This window comes from Rana temporaria, chromosome 1 (genome assembly GCF_905171775.1).
Source record: "Rana temporaria chromosome 1, aRanTem1.1, whole genome shotgun sequence".
In the NCBI taxonomy this organism is placed as follows: domain Eukaryota; kingdom Metazoa; phylum Chordata; class Amphibia; order Anura; family Ranidae; genus Rana; species Rana temporaria.
Genome location: NC_053489.1, coordinates 466,036,301 through 466,055,571, shown reverse-complemented (window position 1 = coordinate 466,055,571; position 19,271 = coordinate 466,036,301). Strand labels below are relative to the sequence as shown.

At 44.3% G+C, this 19,271-nt stretch overlaps 1 protein-coding gene across 1 annotated transcript in view; it reads right to left on the bottom strand.

The window, feature by feature from the left end:
* Positions 1-220: 220 nt before the first annotated feature.
* Positions 221-19,271, bottom strand: part of METAP1 (methionyl aminopeptidase 1) — a 48,439-nt gene continuing 29,388 nt past the window's right edge. The window contains exons 9-11 of the mRNA XM_040328171.1: positions 8,590-8,733; positions 5,132-5,197; positions 221-1,654 (exon numbers count right to left, since the gene is read on the bottom strand). Of these exons, the coding sequence (XP_040184105.1) occupies positions 1,494-1,654; positions 5,132-5,197; positions 8,590-8,733 (371 nt within the window). The 3' untranslated portion in view covers positions 221-1,493. The remainder of the gene's footprint in view (positions 1,655-5,131; positions 5,198-8,589; positions 8,734-19,271) is intronic.

Sequence of the window (19,271 nt, the reverse complement as noted above, 5' to 3'; positions counted from 1 at the left end):
CTTGCTTGAAGACGGCGATTACTGGCGGCTATAGCCACCGCCAGTGATAATCGCAAGAGAATCCAGCAGGGTGGTTGTACCAAAGTTGATCGCTGGAGCAACTTGGTACATTCAGCCTGTCCATTAACAGTTCAAATCTCGGCCGGTTCCTGCTGAACCACGTCCGGGCGGCCTTACAGTGCAAAGGCAACTATTTACAAACAAAAAGCATCCAAAGAGATTAGTATCCAGCTGTTTAATGTAAGTAGACTGGTCATTTGCTGTTAGCTATACAGTGCTGTTTGCCAAATATACTACCATGTTTCACTGGCCGCAAAGAATCAGAATTGAGTAATGTAGTCAAGATGATCACAAGTTTAAACTACGATAGGTTAGCCAAGTTTCACTACAAAAAGGCACCAATATTACACAAAACATATTGAAACCGAACACCAAAAAACAGCTCAATACATAAACACATAAGCATTTTTATTAATTTTTTTTTTAACATTCAAAAGGATCCGTAATTCTGTTTAGCCCATCTTGCAATTCACAAGCCTTTGTCACATTGTACCGCCTGGCAGAAGACATCACCGTTTCTGATTTTATCTTTGTCGCATTTGGCATCACCTTCCAACTCCTACAGGACAATGAATCAGCAATATAGCGATGCTTAGAATTCACTGCTCAATGAGCAAGCCAGATAATAGAAAGCTTCAAAAACGGACAATAAATGCGCCTGCCCAACTATGAAATGTGAAAGTAGTGTATTAATAAAAAGGTAGGCTGAACAGAAGTACAAATCCCTTGGGATTTAAACATTGCACACAGGTATTTCAACTTTTTGCAAGGAGTTCCACTTAAATTGGCAAGACAGACAGTTTTTCCACACATGTCTGTCTTCTAGCAAAGGTGAACTGTTTCAATTATTGTTTTCTACAGCACCATTATGAATGAAGCAATAAGCTACCAATATAGATCTAAAATCAAGCAACGGTCATGGGTGTGTTCCCAACTAGGTGACTCTTGCAGCCTAATGACAGCCAGATTTAAAATGAAGTCATTGTTTTAAATAGAAATGCATAGCTAGTTGTATATAGTGGAAAAAAAATAGCAGCACCCCAAAAAAAAAAAAAAAGCCATTCTGTAGGATACAGCCATTTTAGGTAGAAAGTCTGGTATGGAGGCATCATGTGTTTCCTGTCTGAATGAGACAAAAAAAAGAAGGCAGTGTGGAGAAATTTGACACATCAAGGGGAAAATGGTAAAACCTAAATTAAATGGCATGTGCCGATATTTAAAAAAGGAGAGAAGAAAAGCCATCTTAAGTTTGGTTTCCTTCTTGTTTCAAAACATCATTAAGTTCTTTAAACACATTTACTGTTTCAAACGGTACTGTGTTTTTGCTCTGTATTAACAGGCATAGACACTTATGTGAAAATCCCACATCTCCTTCAGGTACCTTTCATGTAAAAATGCCAATTATATCAACTAGCAAAGACATTAGGTGTATGCTAAGACATAAAATAAGGACGTCCATTGTCTTCCAATCTTCTTGTAAGTATCTCACAACCAGTCTCTGTGACTAAAAGGGTGTGCTCGAATTGTGCCGACCGTTTTCCATCTCTTGTCACTGCAGTCCAACCATCAGGCCAGGTCTCATCTTGCCATCCACCTATCAAATGCATGAAAACAGGCTTTTCAGAAAGGGTGCATGAAACCGTTTTAGTATTAAGCCTTGTACACACGATCGGATTGTGCGACGACAGGCCGTTGGTGAAAAATCGGGCAACAATTGTCCGATTGAGCATACAAATGGTCGGATTTTCCAACAAATGATGGATAGCATGCCTTAAAATTTTCCGACAGCAAATGTGTCTTGTCAGATTTTCCGATCGTGTGTACACAAAAATCCAAAGTACAAACACGCATGCTCACCATAACACAACATTACTAGAAGTTGCCCAAAGGGTGGCGCTAAAGAGCTGAAACACGTAGTTTCATCTTTGTTGGCCAACAATTATTTGCCGTTTGTATGCAATACAATTTCATGGCCAACGCCCTTCGGACAAAAACGTGTGTACGAGGCTTTAGGCTCCATTCACACCCAAGTGTACTGCAGCGACACCTGCTACACCATGTTTTTTTGAGCTTTGTGTGTTTGTGGCGTGTCTTTGAAGCACCACCATTCCTTTGAATGGGCCTCCCTCTGCTCCAAAACCGCAGCAAAGATCACATACCAAAATGTTGGCACAGAACCAGGTGCATTTGGCGTTGTGATTTTTGTCGCTTGATAATCGTGGCAAAAATAAATGAATTGCACCTGGTTTGGGGTGCCATCAAGAAATAATGCCATTGCAAAAGCGTCCCATGTTTTGCTACAATTCCAGTATGCTCAGGTGTGAATGTAGCCCAAGGATTGCCTTTCATTTTCTAACCTTTTCACCTGGAAATCCTGCAAAGAACACTTCCTATACCAGTGTGGATATACTTGCTTCACTACTGTATCTATAGAAGAATCTATTATTGTCACAGGCTGGAGTTCCAACATGTCTTACACTTTTGTCTCCACTACATCATGAATTAATGCGATTCGTAGTTTAAAATAAAAGATAAAAAGGTGCTGTTTTTTTCAGCTCAATGTTCTTCGGCTAAAAAGTGGAAACAAATGCAGCCACCACATCCAAAGACTGGTAAGCTGCAATGTCTTATATTTTTGCTTTTTGGTTTAAAAAGGCTTTAGTTTAGATAGGTCTCTAAAAAAAAAAAAAAAAAAAATGGTTTGCACTTTGCAAGCTAAAAGCATGACATTAACCGTCTCTGTACTATAAAACATATGCATTTTTACTAATAGTTTTCCTAATAGTAAAATAAATATGCAACTAGGTTTAAAAAAAAAAAAAAAAAAAAAAAAAAAAAAAAAACACACCACGTCTAAAAACCAAGCATTTAAAGCAACCTCTTTCCATCATAGTTCTATAAGATCCCGCTGAATCACACCATAGTACAGGAACCTTTTCCCAAAAACGCTCTGAGCCAAGTCACATTAATGAATGGGCACTATTGAAAAAAAAAGTGATTTCCATTGTTGTGCGATTCCGTCTGACTCAGTCACATCAGAAAATCACACTACTGTCAATGGAACCTCACTCAGCTAAAAGAGACTACAGTGATAAAGAGAGGGGCATGGGAATGCAAACAAAGATGCTTTGCAAGAGTGATCTGACGACAGTCCTTAGGACGCTTGTGGCTGGCCTGCATTGTGCTTAAGGTTGTAATGTTGCACAATAAAACCCAGTAGTTTTGTGTAGTAAAAAGGCAGGCTTGATCCACCCCCGGCATGTTGACAATATTTAGGCAATCCCTAAAGAACCCAGAAGGCATTCCTTCTATAATTATTCATTTAAAATCTCAAGATTACTACACAAAAAAAAAAAAAAACAAACACACACACAAATAAAATAAAAAAAAACACTGCCCATGGTGTTAAATATGCTAGACATGCCAATTTATTCAAGGGTTCCTCTGCAGCAAAAAGTTTTATAAAAAGGCAGAGCTTAAGAGAAAAAAAAAAAAAAAAAAAAAAAAGAAGAAGTAGGAGCGCTTATTGCTCTGTGGTAGCCTGTGCTGAATGGGCAATGTTCCAGCAGTTCCTCAAAGTGAATATGTTTTTGAACCCACATTTTCATTGGCCACGTGTGTCAACTATGCCCAATCAAAATACCCCACCATAAAGGGCAATAAAATCTGCTATCGCAAACAAAAAAAAATAAAAAAATCCCACAAAGCTAGCAGGTATATGATGATAGTCCAAAGTGTTTACATTCTAAAACCTTGTTACTTTGTATAGTTTGCAAGCAAGTAGTAAGTATACCACACATGGCTACGTTTCCTGTGCTGTTGAACAAGGAATTGCTTTACTGTTCTGCCTCTTACTGCAAGTCTTCCAGTGTGCCAACAGTTACAACAAAGTAATACACTGCGACCTTTAGCCCTGGTTCAGGTGCACATTGATGCTTTTGAAATCGCACCCACTTCACTTGAAGTAGCGCGATTTCAAAGTAGCAAGGTCAGCACGATTTCAGGTGCTACTTGATAGACATCTGTGTGGCTTCATGCACAGATGTCTATTGAAGTCGAACCTGAAAATCGGCAAAAGTAGCGCAGAAACTACTTTTGCAAATCGGTGCGGTGCAGCAAAACCTGTGTCGCACAGATTGGAACAGTGTCATGGTCTCCAATAGGCTGCGACTTGATCTATTAAATCGCATGAGAAATCGCACCAATGTCAACCTAGGTGCATGTTTATTATATCAGAATTTGCTGAACAGGGATGAAATATGGGGAGTAACATTGCCCATTTTAATAAAGAGACCAAAAGTGGCCCATTCCCAGGCAAATCTCACTTAAGGTCAGTAGCGGTTAAGCAAGTTAAAAGCCACCCGACCTGCTGAGATCTTTCCCAATCTGGCCAAAATAATAATGCAAAACTGCAATGATGAAACTTTCACATCTTTGATGCACTTAGTTAAAGCGGTTGTATACCCCCCCCCCCCTTTTTTTTTTTTAATTCTTTTTACACCTGTAAAGGCAAAAGCCACAATGAGCTAATATGCACTGCATATTAGCTCATCATGAAATACTTACCTTAAAACGAGGTGTAGAGAACTTACCTGGTCCACGCCGAGCAAGATGTCATCTTGCCTGGCCTGTCTTCCGGGTATCGCCGCTCCAGTGATGCGATTCGATTGGCTGGAGCGGCGATGTCGTATTTCATTCCAGCAAGGTCCGGCGGCTGCCGTTCCTTTAGCCGAGGATCCCCCCAGCACATGCGCCGCTGCAATCAGCGGCGCATTGCGAGGGGAATATCTCCTAAACCGTACAGGTTTATTATAGGCTTACCTGTAGGTAAAAGTTAAACAAATGACTATACAACCACTTTAACAATTTACTAAAAAGGAATGACTCTTGTTCCTGTCCCTCTATATAACCAGACAGAGAAAGTGTTACAGCTGCACTTTAACAGTTGTATACCGGCACCTCCAATACTGGTAAATAATGTCAGTACAGTTCCAGTTTGCATTCTGCACACCAAGCACATATCAGAGAAGAGGAAAAATGTTAGACAATCTTGACAGGATTTCTGGCTTACCTTCACAGATCATTGGTTCAATTGTAAATACATGACCTGGTTTTATCACACCAACTGCTTTGTTTTCTAAAAAAAAAAAAAAAAAAAAAAAAAAAAAAATAATCATAAATTTGCTTCCAAGCTCTAAGCCACAATACAGACTAGCAAAAATATTTTTTTTAAAAAGTTAAATATCTATGACTGAATGAGACCAAGTCCCTCCCAGATGAGGGGCTTTAAGCACTTTACATGCAACAATCAGTATGGTTTGAGATAGAGATATATATATATATATATATTAGCTGAATACCCGGCGTTGCCCGGTCTTCCTATCTTAACCTTTTGGGGAGGAAAATCATAGTAATAATATAAATATACCCATCTTTTATATAAGGGTGTAGGTAAGGGTTAATTTAACTGTCATATAAGTAATATGTGTACCAGGTATTATTGAAATATCTCCAGGCGTACAGAAGTTATGTGGGAACATACATTTCCCATTGATTTGCATGGGACTTTAAACAAAAACCCCGACCCTCACAAATGGGGGTAGTTAAGGGATAAATTAACTATCCTATAGTTTAAGTGGACATATAAGTAACATGTGACCAAGTGTTATGGAAATATCTACAGCCTTTTGGAAGTCATGAAGTAACATGTACTTCCCATAGAGTTGAATGGGACTTTAAAGGAAAACCCCGACCATGGCAAATGGGGGTGGGTAAGGGTTAAACCACGTAACATGTGTGCCAAGTTTCATGTTAATATATTTAGCCGTTTGGACGTGATGCTGGAACATACATACATACACACGTTGAGAGATATATATATATATATATATATATTAGTGCTGTCAAGTAAACGCGTTATTGACGGCGTTAACGCAGACCCGTTTTAACGCCGTCAATAACTTTATCGCGCGATTAAGACGTTTGAAAATTAAATCTTTATATTTTATATTGGACAAAGTCGCGCCATCCTACCGACACTGCCTGTTATTTTTTTTTTGTCAGCACTTACCTCTTAATCTTCTTCACCTGATGGCGTTCCCGCGGGAGTGGGCGTTCCCAAGCACTGCCTGTGATTGACAGGCTTCCGAACGGCGCATACTGCGCGTCACAGGTTGCCGGAAAACCCCGAACGTCGGTGCGGCTCTATACGGCGAATGCGCACCGACGTTCGGGTTTTTCCGGCAACCTGTGACGCGCAGTATGCGCCGTTCGGAAGCCTGTCAATCACAGGCAGTGCTTGGGAACGCCCACTCCCGCGGGAACGCCATCAGGTGAAGAAGATTAAGAGGTACGTGCTGAGTGCTGACAAAAAAAAAAAAATAACAGGCAGTGTCGGTAGGATGAAACTCAAAAAAATGCAGCGCTGAAAAATAAATGGTGAATAGACAATGATGTCTATCTGGAACCCACATAAATAAAAATGAGTAAGTCCATGGATTAATACAATAATCTTAGGATGATGTGATGAGGACACTATAGACGTGTGTCTAAGTCTCAATGAATACAAAAATATAAGTCTATAGAAGTGAACATAAAGCCGGAAGTTGAGATGGTCAATCAAATGACAGTGACAAGACACCCACGGTGATCCTAAGTGAACTAGAATATTGGTGTAAACGCCCGCCACCAGAAAGGGAGGCTTACCGGATGCGGTCCACCGCATCCGGTAAGCCTCCCTTTCTTATTGTCTAATTATTGTCTATTCACCATTTATTTTTCTCTGACAACAGCATGGCTTACAAGTAGTCTGAGTGCTTAAAAGGCCTGCCTGCAGTCTACACCTTTCACCAATTAAAAATATTTGGCACATCTTGGAATGAAATATATGATCAAGACCACCCGGGACCGTTGAGCAGTTTGAATTCTAGATCAGACAAGAATGAGACATTCGTCTCAAAACTCCAGCAACCGGTCGCCTCAGTTTTCAGACATTACAGAGTGCTTATTTTTTTTTTGATGTGTTGCCGATATCAATTTCAAAACTACCCTTTCTTTTCTAAAATTGTACATTTTCTCAGATTAAACATTGGTTTTCTATAATCCATTGTGAATAAAACAAAAAGTTTGAGATTTACAAGTTATTGCATTCTGTTTTATGTAGATTTTACACATCGCCGCAACTTTTCTGGAATGGCAAATATAAATTGTAAATACCTTTTTTCTCTTTTAGAAGTGCTCACATTTTCAGCTGCATAAGGGCTTGGAGAGGGAGAGGTGGAGAAACAGCTTTACACTGATCTTCCCAGTGAATGGCTGTATGGGGACAAGGAGCTAAAACAAGTCTAATCATTGGCATACAGGCAGTTTGTGCTCTCAGCAAAGCCAGAAAACTGACAATGTTCACATGGCCTGATGTAGTCAGTTTGAAATAGGAAAGCAGATGGGACTGGCAGGATCACCAGGTATTTCACACAATAGAAGAAAATACAACTGGATACTTTTTAAACACAAGTATATTGAGCACCAGACACAAATTAGAAATATGAAATGTTGGGGTAACTTAATTTCAAGGGACCATTTCAAATACTGACTTGGGGAGGGTGGGTATGTCGACTGTGGGGGATTGTGCTTCTTACCCCTTAGGTACACTAGGGGTACACCTTTGCCCTCCACAGTGTGTTTGGATCTTTTAGAGGAATTGTGTTTGGGGGGGGGGGGGGTATTTTATATAGAACCCCCTTTGTTAAAGGAGTTCTGTATTGGTATATGGGGGGTGGGGGATCTACCGTATGTAAAGTGCTAGTAATTTATTGTAAATGTTCTAATAAAATAATTTTGAAGTTAACACTTTAGGGGGTGTGGAATGATAGCAGTGGTAGCCACCTTATACCTCTGAAAACAGGTTTCCTTGAAATCTACTACATGTAAAAATGCAGGAAAAAGCAGAGCAGCCTCAGTGATGGTATCCTTACAGTTGCTCATACATGGTGTTTAAACAGCTGATCGGCAAAAAACAATCCCTGACAGTCAGAATTATACATTATATTCGACTTTTTAATCATGATCAGTTTAAATATAAATTTATTGCATTCATATTATTATTATTCATATTATCGGCACCTTTTCTCTTATCGACTGAACACCGATAACACAATTTTTGGCCGAAATTTCGGTGCATCTCTAGTATGTATATACAGTATCGATCTAATACACTTTGCTGAGCGAACAACCTGCCTGTCTGCCAATGATTAGACTTGTGTTGGCTCCCTGTCCCCATACAGCCATCCACTGGGAAGATTAGTGTATCGCGGTTTCTTCACCCAAACCTCTACAAGCCCTTATGCAGCTGAACAGATTTATTACATCGCTAAAATGCCATTTTGGAAATTACCATACGTGGTGTAAAATAAGTTTTCCTGCACAACATGGGCCATGCTGTCTTTTGCCCGAGTCAAGGAAAGAGAAGATTGCCAACTTGAATGACACCACTTGATCCAAGTCATGTTTTTAGGTATGGTAGAAACTTACTAGCATAGTGTGGCACATTGGGTGCTGTATGAAATAGCTTGTGAATGCCATGTCCACAGTAGCTTCGAACAACCGAAAAGCCATTGGCTTGAGCATGTTTCTGTATTATATTGCCCAATTCTCTGTACCGAACTCCGGGTTTCACTGTGAAGAAAAAGAAAAAGAAAAAAAAAAATAGGATTATTCGCTGGCTTGTGACCTATATCACCCACATCTCAGTGGAATTCTCCTAGTTTGTGAGGTTGGGGATTTTTTTTGAAAACACATGGACATGGCATCCCAGTCTTAGTCCATAGGGTTTAAAGGGGTTGTAAAGGTAAATGTTTGTTCACCTTAATGCATCCTATGCATTAAGGTGAAAAAACATCCGACTGTACCGCCCGCCCCCCTGAACCCCCGTTTTACTTACCTTCCCCCTCGAAAGTCCTGCGCGTGTCTTTGTGATCTTCTTTGTTTCCCAGCCTGGTCGTTGATTGGCTAGGCTGGATGGATGGATCGATAGCGGCGCAGCCATTGACGGGGCGGGCCCGAGCGATACAGTCGGCAGCTATGGCGCCCGCCGCTGTATCACGGGAGCGCACTCGCAAAATCTTTCCACCATGCGAGCTCGCTCGCATGCATGAAGGTGGAAAAGCTTTTGCGAGGAGGAGACAGCCGCCGAGGGACCCCAGAAGACCGATTCAGGGACACTCTGTGCAAAATGAGCTGCACAGTGGAGGCAAGTATAACATTCTTACAAAAATTCTGCCTTTAGTGTTCCTTTAATATTAAGTTGGCCCACACTTTGCAGATATAACAGCTTCAACTCTTTTAGGAAGGCTGTTCACAAGGTTTAGGATTGTGTCTATAGCGCCACAGTGTGGGCCAACTCAAGATTAAACCCTACGGACCAAGACTGTTAAAGTTCATGTGTGTGTAAAGGCAGGAATCCTAATACTTTTGGTAGTATACTCAAATACCAGTGCCAGCTGGTGTTTTTTTTGGGGGGGTGGGAGACAAATAAAAAAAATATTTACCCTAATTTTTGTAAGATGTGAAAGATGTTACGCTGGGTAAATAGATAACCAACATGTCATGCTTTAAAATTAAGTAAGCTCGTGGATTGGTGACAAACTGCAGTATTTAAAAATCTCCATAATATCAGCTGGTTTAGTGAAATGATGTGTCATTACAAAAGGTGTCACACAAACATCTCATAATGGGTGAAAGCAAGAAGCTCTCTCAAAACCTTCTGATGGTATTGGTTACAGAAGGATTTCTAAACTTCCGGATTATGGCCCCAACAGTGTTCATTAGAACATTAGGAAGTGGAAAGAACCTAATTTCACCATATACCAGCCACGACCTGGTGCTTCTCACATGATTTGACAGTAATTTAAGAATTATCAATAGAGCTGTCCAAGAGCCAAGGACCACTTATGAAAGGCTTCAGACAGACCTGGAATTCGCAGGTACAAATGTTTTAAAGAAAACAATCCGTAATGCACTCAACCACCACGGCCTGTAAGCACGCTCTCCAAGCAAAACTCCATCACTGAAGAAAACGCATCTTTAACCACTTGAGATCCGCGCTATAGACGAAATACGTCCGCAGCGCGGCTCTCAAGTGCCAAGTGGCCGTTTAAAAACGGCCTTTATGTGCATTACCCGCGCGCGCCACTGGGTGGCGCGCGGCGGGTAAAAACTGTCCCGGCGCATCGCCGAAGACCCAATGCGTGTACCTGGCGGCCGCGATGTCCGCCGGGTACACGCGATCGTCGGTGACACGGCAGGTGACAGCAGGGATGTGGAGCTCTGTGTGTAAACACAGAGCTCCACGTGCTGTCAGAGGAGAGGAGACCGATCTGTGTCTCTTGTACATAGGGACACAGCATCGGTCCCCTCCCCCAGTCACCCCCCTCCCCCCACACAGTTATAACACACCCAGGCTACACAGTTAACCCCTTCCTCACCCCCTAGTGTTAACCCCTTCACTGCCAGTCACATTTATACAGTAATTCGTGCATTTTTATAGCACTGATCGCCGTATAAATGTGAATGGCGCCAAATTTGTGTCAAAAGTGTCCGATACGTCCGCCGCAATATCCCAGTCCCAATAAAAATCGCAGATCGCCGCCATTACTAGTAAAAAAAAAAAAAAAAAAAAAAAAAAAAAAATCATAATTCTGTTCCCCATTTTGTAGGCGCTATAACTTTTGCGCAAACCAGTCGCTTATTGCGATTTTTTTTTTTTTTTTACAAAAATACGTCGAAAAATACGTATCGGCCTTAACTGAGAAAAAAAATAGTTTTTTAAAAAAAAATTGGGATATTTATTATAGCAACAAGTAAAAAAAATATATATTTTTTTTAAATTGTTGCTCTTTTTTTGTTTATAGCGCAAAAAATAAAAACCGCAGAGGTGATCAAATACCACCAAAAGAAAGCTCTATTTGTGGGGAAAAAAGGACGCCAATTTTGTTTGGGAGCCACGTCGCACGACCGCGCAATTGTCAGTTAAAGCGACGCAGTGCCGGACGCTGAGATTTCGCCTGGGAACGAAGGGGGTTTATGTGCCCAGTAAGCAAGTGGTTAAACAGCTTCAAGTTAGCTGCACAACATTTTAGACAAGCCTGTGAAATATTGGGAGAATATAGTCTGGTCATAAGAGACTAAAATTAAACTCTTTAGAGGTCATAATAAACACCATGTTTGGAGGTCAAATGGCACTGCACATTACCCCTAAAACACCATACCAATAGTGAAGTTTGGAGGTGGGATTATCATGGTGTGGAGCCGTTTTTCAGCTTACGGTACAGGCAAACTATATTTCATGGAAGGATGAACCATTTTTGGGTGACAAGTGCTGGTGTGTGTCCACTGTGTGTCTATGTATATATGTATACTGTGTGACAATCAGTGGCGGTGCATCCATACGGGCCACATGGGTGTCGCTCTCTCCTTCACCTGTCTATTCATTGCATGCATCTATGGTTGCCACTGACACCCTCTATTTAGGTGTCCAGACCCTTTTCGGGCGCAGGGCACCTGAATTTACAGTGGCGGGGGTGTCTTTTGCAAGCACCCGATTAGAGCCATAGGCTCCAATAGGCTCCCAAAAAGGTCCATGCTGGGCGTTTGCTGTTCACTCAGCTGTGTGTTAGGAAAGCAAATTCATTTGCTTTCCTAACACTAAACCGCCTCTCAGTCAATCAGGTGCTCGGGGGTCTGTTACCTATCACCTGGTTGGCTGACACATCAGGCGCTGTGATAGAGAGGACGGAAGATGACATCGCGGACATGCAGGACACCACCGCTGATCCGCTGCAAGACTGGTAAGTGCCGGGCAATGCACACTGGCAGCATTTGATTGGGCATCAGAAGTTGCAATTGATGGGGCACAGTAGCTGTGTGTGATGTTTATTGTTTTCAGTTTGCTCAATTTTGAGCACCAGCCGCCACAGGTGTCCGTGTGTGTAGGTTTCATTTGTGCCTACTGCCGCTAAACAGAAGTCGATCTAACAATCCAGTGCCCGTAAAAAATCCACTTGTTGCCATTTGGAGGCAGCTGAATGGTGAACTGCTGAGCTCGGCCTAGGATCAGGCAGGTCTGGGTACATACCTGTGTGGTGACATCATGGCACACATTAAGCATGTCTTTTATTCACACGCCCCACTTTTTGATCTGAGGCCAATCACAGCCGTTCACTATTCCGTTGGCTCCAAGATTTACTTGTGCAGTTCAAAGCCTGCAACAAGTGGATTTTTTTTCTAATTTAAAGGCCTTTTCCTGCCAGCCACACCAAGCGCAAAGGTGTGTGTAAGGCAGTGGTTCTCAACCTGGGGGTCGGGACCCCCTCAGGGGTCAAATTATGATTTGCCAGGGGTCACCAAATCCTGGGCTATTCCTGAAGCCCGCACCACTCTCCCAGCCTTCTTACGGCTGCTCAGCAGGGCTGTCTCTGGAGCCGGTGGCCACCCAGCTTGGCTGTTCCTCGAGCACACGACCGCCCACTCAGCCTTTTCGCAGCCGCCCATTCAGTTCACGGCATGGCTGGAGGACAGAGGCTAGTCCACTGACTGGTGAGGATTGTGAGGTGGGAGGGGCTGGAGGAGACCCCATCTCCTGATTTTAGCATAGGTGTCAATGCTACGAGACACCACAAAGTCGGAGACACACTGGGTAACACTACCTGTGATTATAGTTACCATTAAAAGTCCCCAGTACAGTTCTCAGATCAGCAGATGACCTTGATCAAGAGCACCCAAGTTGGCTGATCAGAACTCTCCCCCAGAACTTCCACTCATCCCAACTCCCCCCACCAAGGAGTAAAAGAAGGAATTAAAATACAGAATACATGGAAGGGAGAGGAAAAGAGGAAGAAAGAAAAAGTGAGAGAAAGAATGAGAAAAAACAAAGATGGAGAGAGAGGGATGCGGAAAAAATAAATAAAAAAAAGGGATTTTTAATACAGCTTACCTGTAAAATCCTTTTCTTGGAGTACATCACGGGACACAGAGCAGCATATTCATTACTATGTGGGTTATATGGAGTACCTTCAGGTGTTGACACTGGCAATCTCAAACAGGAAATGCCCCTCCCTATATAACCCCCTCCCATAGGAGGAGTACCTCAGTTTTGTAGCAAGCAGTATGCCTCCCAAAATGGTCCCCAAAAAGAGGGGTGGGAGCTCTGTGTCCCGTGATGTACTCCAAGAAAAGGATTTTACAGGTAAGCTGTATTAAAAATCCCTTTTTCTTTATCGTACATCACGGGACACAGAGCAGCATATTCATTACTATGTGGGATGTCCCAAAGCAATGCTCACAATGAGGGGAGGGAGAACATCTCCAAGACAAAAGGATTTAATTTAGAGAAATACTCAAATCATAATAAATCCAACTTAGTTGAGAAAAATAATCTTAAATTTTAAATTTAACTCAAAAAAGAGGAGCCCCCGGAATCCGAGGGTCTCAAACTGCAGCCTGCAGCACTGCCTGCCCAAAGGCTGTATCAGTATTCCTTCTTACGTCCAACTGGTAGAATTTTGTAAACGTGTGGACAGAAGACCAGGTTGCCGCCTTGCAAACTTGAGCCATAGAGATCTGGTGATGTGCTGCCCAGGAGGCGCCCATGGCCCTAGTAGAATGAGCCTTTAATGATACTGGAGGAGGCAACCCTTTCAAGCCGTAGGCCTGAGTGATTAATTGCTTAATCCACCTAGAAATGGTGGACTTTGCAGCTGCCTGCCCCTTCTTGGGCCCATCCGGTAATATGAACAGCACATCTGTTTTCCGGATCTTCTTTGTAGCTTTAAGATAGGCCTTCATGGCCCTGACGATATCCAAGGTATGCAGCAACCCTTCCTTTCTGGAAGTAGGTTTAGGGAAGAAGGATGGTAATACCAAATCCTGGTTCAAATGAAAACTGGATATAACCTTCGGTAGGAAGGAAGGATGAGGGCGGAGAACGACCCTGTCCTTGTGAAAAATAAGATATGGTTCCTTACAGGATAAGGCCGCCAGTTCCGATACTCTTCTTGCGGAAACTATGGCGACCAAAAATACTAACTTCCTTGTCAGTAAAACCAAAGGAATTTCAGCCAACGGCTCAAACGGTTGTTTCTGTAAACTTGACAGAACAAGGTTTAAATCCCACGGGCAAAGCGGGGATTTAACTGGAGGTTTAATACGTAAGACCCCTTGAAGGAAGGTCTTAACCAGCGAGTGGGTGGCCAGCGGCCGCTGAAACCACACTGACAGAGCAGAAATCTGTCCTTTGATTGTGCTTAATGCCAATCCTTTATCCACTCCTAGCTGGAGAAAACTTAAAACTCTATCAATGGTGAATTTGCGAGAAAGCCATCGCTTGGACTCACACCAGCCTACATAGGCCTTCCAGACCCTGTAATAAATCACCCTAGAGACCGGTTTCCTGGCTCTGATTAGGGTAGAGATTACTTTCTGAGACAGACCTCTACCCCTGAGAATCAGGGATTCAGCTTCCAGGCCGTCAAATTTAGATGCCGTAAGGCAGGGTGGAGGATCGGACCTTGCGATAGCAGGTCTGGCCGTAGAGGAAGAGTCCAAGGGTCTCCCACTACCATCCTTAAGATTAGTGAGTACCATGCCCTTCTGGGCCATGCTGGAGCTACCAGGATGACTGGTATGTGCTCCACCCGGATCCTGCGCAGCAGGCGGGGTAGTAACTGGAGCGGGGGAAACGCATAAAGAAGTTTGAACTGATGCCAAGGGCAAACCAGAGCATCGGTTCCGCAGGCCATCGGATCCCTTGAGCGGGACATGAACCTGTCTAGCTTCTTGTTGAGTCTCGATGCCATGATATCCACGTCCGGCACTCCCCATTTTTGGCAGAGTGCTTGAAAGGTTTGTGGATGCAGAGACCATTCCCCCGGCAATAGAGTCTGGCGGCTTAAGAAGTCCGCCTGAAAGTTGTCCACTCCGGGAATGAATATTGCCGATATGCAGGGCACATGAGCCTCTGCCCCTAGGAGAATCAAGCTCACTTCTCTCTGAGCGGCCTGACTCCTGGTTCCCCCTTGGTGATTTATGTATGCCACTGCCGTGGCATTGTCTGATTGAACTCTCACCGGGAACCCCTGCAATTTCGACGTCCAAGCCCTGAGGGCTAGTCGAACCGCTCTGAGCTCCAAGATGTTGATGGGTAAAAGCTTCTCTGGCCTTGCCCAAATACCTTGGCGAGTGGAACCATCCACAATCGCTCCCCAGCCCGTCAGGCTGGCGTCTGTGGTCACTATCTTCCAAGCCACTGGGTTGAAAGACTTTCCCTTCAGTAGATTCTGAGGGTCTAACCACCAACACAGACTTTGCCGGACTCTTGATGAGAGTGGCAACGGGATATCCAAGGCCTGTGGCCTTCTGCTCCATGCTGACAGGATGGCTGCCTGCAGGATGCGAGGCACCGCCTCGAATGTAGCCCCCATCTTGCCTAGTAGTCTCATACATAGGCGAATAGTCGGTTCCTTCTTGCTTAGAACCAGTAGGATTAATTCCTTGATGGCTTTGACCTTCCTCAGAGGTAGGAACACCCTTTGTTGTTCTGTGTCTAATCTCATGCCGAGATATTCCAACTGCCTTGTGGGCTGGAATGCTGACTTTTCTCGATTTAGGACCCAGCCGAACCTCTCGAGGTATTGGACCGTGAGGGCCACTGCTCGCTCCAAGCCGGGAGACGAGTGGTCTATGACTAGGAGGTCGTCCAGGTATGCTAGGATCGTGACCCCTTGGATCCTTAGCTTGGCTAGGATTGGAGCTAGAACCTTCGTGAACACCCGGGGGGCCGTAGCCTCCATTAGGTTGGAGTAGAAACCCAGCCCCTGTTCCAGGACTGGTACCTCTACTATTACTCCCTGGGAAAGTAGATGATCTAGAGCCGATCTTAATGCGGCTCCTTTCTCCAGATCGTTTGGAATCCTCGACTCCTGGAAATGAGGAGGAGGAAACCTTAGGAACTCTAGCTTGTAGCCTGTGGCCACGGAAGACCGTACCCACTCGTCGGGAATGCTGGCTTCCCAAATCTCCGAAAAGAGTCGCAGCCTTCCCCCCACCTTCGTGGGTGGGGGCGCCCCTTCATGAGGTAGACTTGGGGGCTGGTTTTGCTGGCTTGCGAAACCACTGCCTCTTGCCTCTAACAGCCTGTCCTTCTGATCTGCTGTTGAAGCCGAAGTTTGCTCTTGCAGGAGGCCGTCGATACTGCTTGGCATTAGAGGGCCCCTGCCCAGGGGAGGACTGTCGTTTAAACGCAGGCCCCTGAACCTTCTTCTTAGTTGGCAAGAGTGTACTCTTGCCGCTTGAAATGGTCTGAATGTATTTATCTAGGTCCTCTCCGAAGAGCCGTCCTCCATGGAAGGGGAACCCTACCAGGAGCTTCTTGCATGGGGGCTCAGCCTCCCAGCTTTTCAACCATAAGAGTCTTCTCATATGGATAAGGGATAACGATAAACGTGACGCTTGCTGGATGGAATCCTTGATTGCGTCTACCGTAAAACATATGGCCTTAGGGACATCCGAAAATTCTTCTGCCTCAGACTCCTCTGTATCCGGATCTTCGATCCCTGAACCTACTTGGTCTTTGTCCAAGAGGTCGTCCAATTCCCCAGAGGAAAGGACCTCCTCTTCCGAGGGTCCGCGCACGGGTGACGGAGATCTATTCCGCTTACTACCCCGCATAGCTGCGGCTATCATTTCTCCCATGCTTCTCCGCATCTCATTTAAAGAGGTGAGCAACACCTCCTCCGTGACCATCTTAGGGTTGGGTTGACTCGCGTCAGCTCCAGCCCCAGATCCCGATGGCCCAAAGGCTCCCTGTGGGGAAAGCAGCGGCATAGCTCTGTCCGAGACCTCAGACTCTGTGGGGGAATCCCCACCTTTTGTACCCTATGGCTTGTTCTTTGATGCCATGGTACAATACCGAGGCACACCTGCTACTTCTTGGTACCTGGGACTTATAAATAGTTAAATGCCCAAACACCTGTTTGGGGAATAAAAAATGTTTCCTCTACCCCAGATGACACTTTTTTTTTTTTTTTTTTCAAAAGAAAAAAACTTTTCTTTTTTTTTGTTTTTGTTTTTTTCAATCTAGGCAAGAAAAAACATTCTATCCCCCTGAGTAGTATTGCCAAAGAAAAGACTATGAGATGGAAAAGAAAAAACAGCCTATTCCTAGGCTAAACCACAATCTTCTGAAGACTGTAGTATTCTTTCTGGCCACTGTGTGTCCTCAGCGCCCCGTGCTTCACTCCAGTCCTTCCTCCCTCAAGCCAAAGTATTGAATGAGCTGTGGCACTAAGGAAGGGCCGCCCCTTCCTTAAACCACTGACCCGCCCTTCCCCCCCAGCTAAAACGGCGCCAAATGCGCCTATAACACGTGCACGCGCACCGCGCCCGCCGACGGGGGGGGGGTTGGGAGGAAGGGCCTCTCTGTTCCTGCAGCCGCAGGCCTGGAACACACGAGGAGGTCAGCGTTTTTTGCCTGCCTTGCAGGCATGAGGAAGAGGACTGGATAGAGCATCGCCTGGAGGCTTGCAGGTAAGCATAGCTCTCTGAACACACATACATTTGTACACAAAAGGCCCCACTCACAGCTTTTCCAACACTACCAGGGAGGTCACTTTTTATGGGGAATGATAACATATAGAGCCATCCTATCTTCATGATATGCGACTGGTTTGCCAGATGCAATGCATAACCTTAGGCATGTCCCCTGTGACCTCCCAGAAAAAACTTGCTAAGAGCCAAGTTCCGCAAGTTTTTCCCCTTACTTACCTGCTCCATGCCGCAGGACTTTGCCAAGCAAGAGGCCCAATCTTCCCCCATCTCCGTGGGGATGTCTAGACCTTCAGGCCCTGGGAACCTTCTTCTTCCATGAAGGATCCACTGTCCTGGACCCATACAGCACCCTGGCAAACAGAAAACATTAGGCGCCTAAAGGTTTTCTAAGTTCTGGGCCCAGGGTCCAGCTCTCTTAAAAAGAAAGCATTATGGGCTATACCCCAAGGGTTTGGGGTCCGGTTACTGACCACTTTAGCGCTCAGGCTTTTTTGGACAGAACCGGTAGCTCACCTAATCCCAAGGATGCGGAGGCAAGCTAAACCATGACTAACACCTAAGACACTGGCGTAAAAACTGAGGTACTCCTCCTATGGGAGGGGGTTATATAGGGAGGGGCATTTCCTGTTTGAGATTGCCAGTGTCAACACCTGAAGGTACTCCATATAACCCACATAGTAATGAATATGCTGCTCTGTGTCCCGTGATGTACGATAAAGAAAATAGGATAGAGAGAGATAAAAGGGAAAAAGGAGAACAAAGAGAAAGAGTGGTACATCCTAAAATGTATCATATGAGGTTTTAATACTGTACGAGTGGAGGGGACTCGTGGAGCGCCAATTTTCCATGGGTTAGGGGCGCAAATTACTTGCCTTGGGTGCTGACAACCCACGCTACGAAAATAATTTTACCGTTAGGAGTCCCCACAACTTGGGAAATTTTATCAAGGGGTTACGGCACAAAAAGGTTGAGAACCACTGGTGTAAGGGGACACCGATAGAAGGCGATACACACTGGGGGGGGCTCTGCCATAATGTAGGAGAATGTTGGGACTTTAATGCAAGGGAGGACTGATGCGAGCGTGGCACTCATCCTGACTGCTGTACTCTATTATGTTTTGTTTGTTACTCCTGGTATGGCGGCCACCTGTAAGCCTGGGGGCCCCATGAGTTGTCAGTCCGCCCCTGAACAAGGGTGGACATTTTAGCAAGACAATAATCCCAAACACAAAGCCAAGGAAACTCAATTGGTTTTAAAAAAAAAGAAAATAAAGCTGCTAGAATGGCCCATACAACCACCTGACTTGAAGCCTATAGAAAATCTATGAAAAGAACTAAAAAGATAAGAGTTCATAGAAGAGGACAATCGAGCCTTCAAGATTTAAAGACTGTGAAAGAATGGGCCACACCTGAGCAATGCATGCGACTAGTTTCAGTTAGCGTGTTCAATACTTTTTCCTGTGCCATTCCATTGTATTACATATAACTTATAGTGAATGCAGGGTCCTGGGTTTGGTAACACTTCAACTGGTCTCCGACAGTACACACACACAACATGGAAATGCAATTATTTCAGTAAATATAAACTGCAAAATACCCTTTCTCATCAGCAGT